The sequence below is a fragment of the Salvelinus alpinus genome, chromosome 24, assembly GCF_045679555.1.
Source record: "Salvelinus alpinus chromosome 24, SLU_Salpinus.1, whole genome shotgun sequence".
NCBI classification, from domain to species: domain Eukaryota; kingdom Metazoa; phylum Chordata; class Actinopteri; order Salmoniformes; family Salmonidae; genus Salvelinus; species Salvelinus alpinus.
In genome coordinates this window covers 47725070-47735478 of record NC_092109.1, presented here as the reverse complement: position 1 = coordinate 47735478, position 10409 = coordinate 47725070, and the positions used below count along the sequence as shown (strand labels likewise).

Sequence of the window (10409 nt, the reverse complement as noted above, 5' to 3'; positions counted from 1 at the left end):
TAGAGGGAACCCTGGTTCAGTCTGTTTTCCAACAGACCCTGGGAAATGAATTCACCTTTCAGCAGGACAATAACCTAAAGATAGTGAATGTTCCTGAGTGGCCGAGTTACAGTTTTGACTTAAATCTACTTGAAAATGATTGTCTAGCAATGATCAATAAAACACTTTGACAGATCTTGAAGAATTTTATAAGAATAATGGGCAAATGTTGCACAATCCAGATGTGGAAAGCTCTTAGAGACTTACCCAGAAAGACTCACAGCTGTAATCACTGCCAAAGGTTATTCTACAAAGTATTGACTCGGGGGTGTGAATACTTATGTCATTGCGACATTTCTGTATTTCATTTTCAATAAATGTGCTACATTAATTTAAAAAAAAACGTTTTCACTTTGTCATAATATTTAATCCATTTTGAATCCAAGCTGTAACACAAGAAAATGTGGAATAAATCAACGGTTATGAATCATCTCTGACGTCACTGTATGTTGCCCTAAGAGTTGTGCAAAAGTTGGTAGAATCTTATTCAACATGATTCACAGCTGTAATGGCTGCCAAAGGTGCTTCCAGTATGTATTAACTCTTGGATGTGAAGACATACACAATCAAGACATCTTGGTTTTAAATTGTATTTTTATTATTCATTTGGAAAATGTTCTATCATTTCTTTAAAATGTGGAATAGGAAAAACATGTAATCCCTTTTTAGATTTAAGGCATCAACATCTGGAGACTGCAAGGGGTGTGTGTGACTTTCACTAGGCACTGTATTTATATCAGGGCAGGGTTAGTATCAGTATCAGTGTAGAACAGTATATATATATATATATATATCAGTATAGATCAGTATAGATCAGTATAGAACAGTATATATATCAGTATAGATCAGTATAGAACAGTATATATATCAGTATAGAACAGTATATATATCAGCATAGAACAATATAGAACAGTATATATATATCAGTATAGAACAGTATAGAACAGTATAGAACAGTATATATATCAGTATAGAACAGTATAGAACAGTATAGAACAGTATAGAACAGTATATCAGCATAGAACAGTATAGAACAATATAGAAAAGTATAGAACAGTATAGAACAGTATATCAGCATAGAACAGTATAGAACAGTATATATATCAGTATAGAACAGTATATATATCAGTATAGAACAGTATATATATCAGTATAGAACAGTATATATCAGTATAGAACAGTATATATATCAGCATAGAACAGTATAGAACATATAGAACAGTATAGAACCGTATATATATCAGTATAGAACAGTATAGATCAGTATAGAACAGTATATATATCAGTATAGATCAGTATAGAACAGTATAGAACAGTATATCAGCATAGAACAGTATAGAACAGTATAGAACAGTATAGAACAGTATATCAGCATAGAACAGTATAGAACAATATAGAACAGTATAGAACAGTATAGAACAGTATATCAGCATAGAACAGTATAGAACAGTATATATATCAGTATAGAACAGTATATATATCAGCATAGAACAATATAGAACAGTATATATATCAGTATAGAACAGTATATATATCAGTATAGAACAGTATATATATCAGTATAGAACAGTATATATCAGTATAGAACAGTATATATATCAGCATAGAACAGTATAGAACAGTATAGAACAGTATAGAACCGTATATATATCAGTATAGAACAGTATAGATCAGTATAGAACAGTATATATATCAGTATAGATCAGTATAGAACAGTATAGAACAGTATATATATCAGTATAGAACAGTATAGAACAGTATAGAACAGTATATATATCAGTATAGAACAGTATAGAACAGTATAGAAAAGTGTAGATCAGTATAGAACAGAATAGAAAAGTGTAGATCAGTATAGAACAGTATAGATCAGTATAGATGATCAGCATAGAAAAGTATAGAACTGTTTGGAACAGTATAGATCAGTATAGAAAAGTATAGATCAGTATAGAACAGTGTTAGTAACGGTTGGTTCCTGGGACAGCTCATGTGACGAGGTCACTGCGTGGCGTTGTGACGAGGTCACTGCATGGCGTTGTGACATCACTTCCCGGTGGGGAAGAGCAGGAAGCCGTTGAACACGATCTTCTTGTCCTTCTTGTCTTCCTTCACATTCTCCGGCTGCTCGTCTTTAAACGGCTCCAGCCACACCTGGTTATATTAACACACCTGGTTACACACCTGTTTATAGAATCATTGTGTGTTGTTGGTATGGACGATGCTACACAAAGACAGCAGTCACATCCCATTCAATCTGACATAATAAGAAGAGTTAGGCCCCAATCATGACAATAAAAATACAACCGTTTAGCATTTCCAAATCAAAATGTATTACTATTAGCTAGCTACTTCTTCCCATTGCAAACTTCTTTCACCAAGTTCTGCACACAAAGTAACCGGTGATCTAAAGTTTAATGCAGTCGTGTTTCACCCAGTCACGGTCACCTGTGTTTCACCCAGTCATGGTCACCCGTGTTTCACCCAGTCACGGTCACCCGTGTTTCACCCAGTCACGGTCACCTGTGTTTCACCCAGTCATGGTCACCTGTGTTTCCCCCAGTCATGATCACCTGTGTTTCACCCAGTCATGGTCACCTGTGTTTCACCCAGTCACGGTCACCCGTGTTTCACCCAGTCACGGTCACCCGTGTTTCACCCAGTCACGGTCACCCGTGTTTCACCCAGTCACGGTCACCCGTGTTTCACCCAGTCACGGTCACCCGTGTTTCACCCAGTCACGGTCACCTGTGTTTCACCCAGTCACGGTCACCTGTGTTTCACCCAGTCACGGTCACCTGTGTTTCACCCAGTCACGGTCACCCGTGTTTCCCCCAGTCACGGTCACCTGTGTTTCCCCCAGTCATGATCACCTGTGTTTCACCCAGTCACGGTCACCTGTGTTTCACCCAGTCATGGTCACCTGTGTTTCCCCCAGTCACGATCACCTGTGTTTCACCCAGTCATGGTCACCCGTGTTTCCCCCAGTCATGATCACCTGTGTTTCACCCAGTCACGGTCACCTGTGTTTCACCCAGTCACGGTCACCCGTGTTTCACCCAGTCACCCAGTCATGGTCACCCGTATTTCACCCAGTCACGGTCACCCGTGTTTCACCCAGTCACGGTCACCTGTGTTTCACCCAGTCACGGTCACCCGTGTTTCACCCAGTCACCCAGTCATGGTCACCCGTATTTCACCCAGTCACGGTCACCCGTGTTTCACCCAGTCACGGTCACCTGTGTTTCACCCAGTCACGGTCACCCGTGTTTCACCCAGTCACGGTCACCCGTGTTTCACCCAGTCACGGTCACCCGTAGATAGTTAACAGCAAGCGAGATGCTATAATAAAACAGTGGCATGATTATGATAATTTTAACTTCTTGTTTGAAAGTTAATCTTGAAAAGGGCGATGGTAACAAATGAGCAAACCTGTCCTCCTCAGTCCTCAAAGATAACACCTACACACTAGTCTACAACACAAACTAACTTGACCATAGGAAAGCTAGAGCTCGTGCTATTGGCTCACACTCTCAGTAGTGACGTGTCTCTAGCCCTACATTTTCCTTTTTTTTGTGTAAAACTGTCCCACCCATTGCAAGTCAAAATGTGATTGGTTGATTCCACTGTCACTCCAAAATTCTGCTCTAATACAGTTGACTGGCAGAGGCATTCTTTCTAGCTTCTGAAAGCCAATAGCTAAGCTAGTTGGCTGGTTTTATCTCCCCAGAGACCACCAAAGAAAATCCTGATTGGATATTTTTTCTCTTCAGCGTTAACCCTTTCCTTTCCAACACAAACTGAAGACATTAAATTAGAATATCATTGAAAATAATAAAATAATCAGATTACCATTTAAATATTATTGAAAAGATAGAAATCCATCATTGTATGAATTTTTGTGTGCAAACGAACTCAAGCTTACAGACAACGTCAGCTGTGATATAGTGAAGCACCGGAGTGAGTCGGGTTCACAATTACACAGGTACTTTCTAGAAACGGACGACACAAACAACTGGATTCGTTATCCCTTTCATGCCCTGCCTCCAGTCCACTTACCGATATCTGAACAAGAGAACCTCATCAAAATTACAACAAGCGGTTCTGTAAAAAATTGAATTTAATCAGAAGCCACTGCCAGATTTCTGGATAGGGCTGCGCTCAGAGTATCCTGCCTTGGCAAATCGAGCTGTTAAGACACTGATGCCCTTTGCAACCACGTACCTGTGTGAGAGTGGATTCTCGGCCCTCACTAACATGAAAACTAAATACAGGCTCAGACTGTGTGTGGAAAATTAAGACTGAGATTATCTTCAATTCAACCCAACACTGCAGAGTTATGTGCATCCTTTCAAGCATACCCTTCTCATTAATCTGTGGTGAGTTATTTACAATTTTTTATGAACAAATAAGGTTTTAATATGTAAGATGTCTAAATAAAGAGTAAAATGATTGATTATTATTATATTATTATTTGTGCTCTGGTCCTATAAGAGCTCTTTGTCACTTCCCATGAGCCGGGTTGTGACAAAAACTCACACTCATTCTCCTGTTTAATAAATGTATCGTATAGTGTGTGTGGCAGGCTTACAATGATGGCAGAAAACAACATTTGAGAGCGTGCTAACCCTGGTGCTAGAGGGGGTACAGCTGACCCTGGTGCTAGAGGGGGTACAGCTGGAGTGCGCTGACCCTGGTGCTAGAGGGGGTACAGCTGGAGTGCGCTGACCCTGGTGCTAGAGGGGGTACAGCTGGAGTGTGCTGACCCTGGTGCTAGAGGGGGTACAGCTGGAGTGCGCTGACCCTGGTGCTAGAGGGGGTACAGCTGGAGTGCGCTGACCCTGGCGCTAGAGGGGGTACAGCTGGAGTGCGCTGACCCTGGTGCTAGAGGGGGTACAGCTGGAGTGCGCTGACCCTGCTGCTAGAGGGGGTACAGCTGGAGGTTGAATGTTTGAAGGGGTACGGGACTATAAAAAGTTTGGGAACCACTGGTATGGAGGATGCTGTGTGGTGATTGGTTAGTTAGGAGGATGCTGTGTGGTGATTGGTTAGTTAGCAGGATGCTGTGTGGTGATTGGTTAGTTAGGAGGATGCTGTGTGGTGATTGGTTAATATGGATGATAGTATGTGCTGATTGGTTAGTATGGAGGATGGTTCCCACCTTGTTGCCACGTGATAGGTCCAACACCACACCTCCGGACAGAACCTACACATCATGGAATTAACGATAAAATAGTGTTAAGATATTTGGCTTCATGGCAATATATGTTGTTGTTAAAGCTGTATACGGTTGATACTGAAATTGATAAATTAACATTCTTAAACTCTTTACCCGGTTTCGTCATAGTAACCCAACCTGGTGTCGTCATAGTAACCCAATTTGGTGTCATCAGTCCCTACTTGGTGTTGTCATAGTAACCCTACCTGGGTAGTGGCTCTGCTGTTGTAGTCACAGAAACCCAGCTTCCTCTCTCCCAGCACGTCACTATTCAGATACAGACACATGCCCACCTACACACACACACACACACACACACACACACACACACACACACACACACACACACACACACACACACACACACACACACACACACACACACACACACACACACACACACACACACACACAGTTTTACAAGATGTCGAAAGAGAGAGTAATACTTGTCTGTCTGTCTGTCTGTCTGTCTGTCTGTCTGTCTGTCTGTCTGTCTGTCTGTCTGTCTGTCTGTCTGTCTGTCTGTGTAATACCTGTCTGTGTGTCTGTCTGTTTATGTAATACCTGTCTATCTATGTAATACCTGTCTGTCTGTCTGTCTGTCTGTCTGTCTGTCTGTCTGTCTGTCTGTCTGTCTGTCTGTCTGTCTGTCTATGTAATACTTGTCTGTCTGTCTGTCTGTCTGTCTATGTAATACCTGTCTGTGTGTCTGTCTGTCTATGTAATACCTGTCTGTGTGTCTGTGTGTCTGTGTAATACCTGTGTGTCTGCCTACCTGTGTAATAACTGTGTGCCTGTCTATTGAATACCTGTGTGTCTGTGTAATACCTGTCTGTCTATGTAATACCTGTGTAATACCTGTGTGTCTATGTAATACCTGTCTGTCTACCTGTGTAATACCTGTCTGCCTACCTGTGTAATATCTGTCTATGTAATACCTGTCTGTGTGTCTTCCTACCTGTGTAATACCTGTCTGTGTGTCTGCCTACCTGTGTAATACCTGTGTGTGTAATACCTGTCTATGTAACACCTGTCTGTGTGTCTGCCTACCTGTGTAATACCTGTCTGTGTGTCTTCCTACCTGTGTAATACCTGTGTGTGTAATACCTGTCTACCTAACTGTGTAATACCTGTCTGCCTACCTGTGTAATACCTGTGTGTGTAATACCTGTCTCCTACCTGTGTTATACCTGTCTGTGTAATACCTGTCTGCCTACCTGTGTAATACCTGTCTGCCTACCTGTGTAATACCTGTCTGCCTACCTGTGTAATACCTGTGTGTGTAATACCTGTCTGCCTATCTGTGTAATACCTGTCTACCTACCTGTGTAATACCTGTCTGCCTACCTGTGTAATACCTGTGTGTGTAATACTTGTCTGCCTACCTGTGTTATACCTGTCTGTGTAATACCTGTCTGCCTACCTGTGTAATACCTGTCTGCCTACCTGTGTATTACCTGTCTGTGTAATACCTGTCTGCCTACCTGTGTAATACCTGTCTGCCTACCTGTGTAATACCTGTCTGCCTACCTTGGCCGCTGAGTGGAAGACAAAGTAGTAGACTCCAGGTATGCTGCAGGTGAATATTCCAGAGGTCAAACTGATCAGGCTGCTATCGGTGATTGCGGAGTTATAGGTCAGGGTTCGTCTGTAGGGGGGGTAGGAGATGTCTGTCCGGGACACGGAGAAGGCCGCACGGTGTTGATGGGATTGGTCCCCGCCTCTCCCTGCGGGACCAGGGGCACCAGGGGGCCCAGAAAGACCCTCAGGTCCCAGATCTCCACTTAAGCCTTTAGGCCCCATGTCCCCCGGAACCCCCCGGCTCCCCTTCATCCCTTTCAGTACACCGGGCAACACCGCATCCAGCACAGCTGGGAGAAAGATGAGGGAGGGACCGAGGTTTACTAAACAGCAACCACTTCACTTTTCAGATCAATACCACAGACCCTGACCACCACACTGTAACAGATCCTGACCACACTGTAACAGACCCTGACCACCACACTGTAACAGACCCTGACCACCACACTGTAACAGACCCTGACCACCACACTGTAACAGACCCTGACCACCACACTATAACAGACCCTGACCACCACACTATAACAGACCCTGACCACCACACTGTAACAGACCCTGACCACACTGTAACAGACCCTGACTACCACACTGTAACAGACCCTGACCACCACACTGTAACAGACCCTGACCACCACACTGTAACAGACCCTGACCACTACACTGTAACAGACCCTGACCACCACACTGTAACAGACCCTGACCACCACACTGTAACAGACCCTGACCACCACACTGTAACGGACCCTGACCACCACACTGTAACAGACCCTGACCACCACACTGTAACAGACCCTGACCACACTGTAACAGACCCTGACCACCACACTGTAACAGACCCTGACCACCACACTGTAACAGACCCTGACCACCACACTGTAACAGACCCTGACCACCACACTGTAACAGACCCTGACCACCACACTGTAACAGACCCTGACCACCACACTGTAACAGACCCTGACCACCACACTATAACAGACCCTGACCACCACACTGTAACAGACCCTGACCACCACACTGTAACAGACCCACCACACTGTAACAGACCCTGACCACCACACTGTAACAGACCCTGACCACACTGTAACATACCCTGACCACACTATAACAGACCCTGACCACCACACTATAACAGACCCTGACCACCACACTGTAACAGACCCTGACCACCACACTGTAACAGACCCTGACCACCACACTGTAACAGACCCTGACCACCACACTGTAACAGACCCTGACCACCACACTATAACAGACACTAACCACACAGTCCTCTTTACTGACAGGTTATGTAACATGCTGTTTCTTCCTCTCCCCTCCTCTCCCTCTTTCCCTCTCTCCCGTATCTCCATCCTCTCCCCTCCACTCCCTCTTTCCCTCTCTCCCTTATCTCCCTCCTCTCTCCTCCTCTCCCTCTTTCCCTCTCTCCCTTATCTCCCTCCTCTCCCCTCCTCTCCCTTATCTCCCTCCTCTCCCCTCTCCCTTATCTCCCTCCTCTCCCCTCCTCTCCCTTATCTCCCTCCTATCTCCTCTCCCCTCCTCTCCCTCTCTCTACTTATTTCCCCCCCTCTCCCTCCCCTCTCCCCCTCTCCCTCCTCTCCCCTTCTCTTCTTCTCCCTTCTCTCCCTTCTGTATAGTCTCTCCAATCCCTCCATGTCTCTGTTACCTGGCTCTCCTTTTTCTCCCTTTGCTCCTTGTCGTCCATCACGGCCTGGAGTTCCTTTCGCTCCTGGTGTTCCGTCCTGGACAAAGCATCCGTTCTGGCATCGCCCCAAGGATAGGAGCAGCGCCACACCCACCACAGACAGTGAATACCCTGACATCATCCTCAGGAACCCTGAGAGGACAGGACGCAGAGAGATGACATCATAGAGGGTCAAACATGCCGTCACAGGAGAGATGACACTAGAATACTTTCCCTCCATCCCAGATAACTCCAGATGGCTGCTCAAGTTCTATTATTCCACCAACACACCTGAACCCAAAGGCTAGATGGTTAGTTGATGGGCTGAATAAAAGGCTAGATGGTTAGTTGATTGGTTCACCCAAAGGCTAGATGGTTAGTTGATTGGTTCACCCAAAGGCTAGATAGTTAGTTGATTGGTTCACCCAAAGGCTAGATGGTTAGTTGATTGGTTCACCCAAAGGCTAGATGGTTAGTTGATTGGTTCACCCAAAGGCTAGATGGTTAGTTGATTGGTTCACCCAAAGGCTAGATGGTTAGTTGATTGGTTCACCCAAAGGCTTGATGGTTAGTTGATTGGTTCACCCAAAGGCTAGATGGTTAGTTGATTGGTTCACCCAAAGGCTTGATGGTTAGTTGATTGGTTCACCCAAAGGCTTGATGGTTAGTTGATTGATTCACCCAAAGGCTAGATGGTTAGTTGATTGGTTCACCCAAAGGCTTGATGGTTAGTTGATTGGTTCACCCAAAGGCTAGATGGTTAGTTGATTGGTTCACCCAAAGGCTAGATGGTTAGTTGATTGGTTCACCCAAAGGCTTGATGGTTAGTTGATTGGTTCACCCAAAGGCTTGATGGTTAGTTGATTGGTTCACCCAAAGGCTAGATGGTTAGTTGATTGGTCCACCCAAAGGCTTGATGGTTAGTTGATTGGTTCACCCAAAGGCTTGATGGTGATATGCTGCTACTGGAATGGAACTAATATGTGTCCTGGCAGGGAGGCAAGAGGACAGATCTGGGAAACAGCTGTAGCGTTTCATGTGTCTACATGTTCAGATCCAGAATAGAACAGAAGTCTCTGAAGTTTCAGTTGGTTAGAACAGGGTTTCGTAACCCCCCCCCCCCCCCCCCCCCCACCAAGATGTCTCACAAGGCAGAGGAGAGGTTTGGGAAAACCTGGGTTAGAGCATGGAGCTGGTAACTCTTTCTACCTCTAATCCTTTCCTGCTCTCCAAAACTACAAAAATCATTGACTAAACTCTATTACAAATAAATCTGTATATAACATGTCTGTTTAATACGTTTAATATGTGTCACTCACCAGTGTTTTTGATCAGCGTAGACCAGAGATGTCTTGTCTGTCTGTTCCGTCTTTTTAGTTATGTTGAATAAAGTCCATCCTGCAGTTATTACATTGATCACACACACACACATACACGCACACGCACACGCACACGCACACACACACGCACACACACACACACACACACACACACACACTAAAATACATGAGTCAGTAGGTTTATTTCCTCAATCTCTGTTTTCACTGTCTTTCTCCGTTGGTGGTGGTGATCCAAACACTTCCTACTGAATCAACTTAACATGGTTAAACACTAAACCACTTCTTACTGAATCAACTTAACATGGTTAAACAATAAACCACTTCTTACTGAATCAACTTAACATGGTTAAACAATAAACCACTTCTTACTGAATCAACTTAACATAGTTAAACACTAAACCACTTCTTACTGAATCAACTTAACATGGTTAAACACTAAACCACTTCTTACTGAATCAACTTAACATGGTTAAACAATAAACCACTTCTTACTGAATCAACTTAACATGGTTAAACACTAAACCACTTCTTACTGAATCAACTTAACATGGTT

General features: G+C 44.0%; 1 protein-coding gene across 1 annotated transcript; it reads right to left on the bottom strand.

Moving 5' to 3' along the window:
* Positions 1 to 615: 615 nt before the first annotated feature.
* On the bottom strand, positions 616 to 9970 carry c1qa (complement component 1, q subcomponent, A chain). The gene is made up of 6 exons (XM_071362918.1): positions 9836 to 9970; positions 8499 to 8669; positions 6782 to 7122; positions 5458 to 5544; positions 5195 to 5239; positions 616 to 2187 (listed from the first exon to the last, which is right to left on the bottom strand). The coding sequence occupies exons 2-6, from the start codon at positions 8656 to 8658 to the stop codon at positions 2080 to 2082; spliced, it is 741 nt and encodes a 246-aa protein (XP_071219019.1). The 5' UTR covers positions 8659 to 8669; positions 9836 to 9970; the 3' UTR covers positions 616 to 2079.
* Between the last annotated feature and the right edge of the window lie 439 nt (positions 9971 to 10409).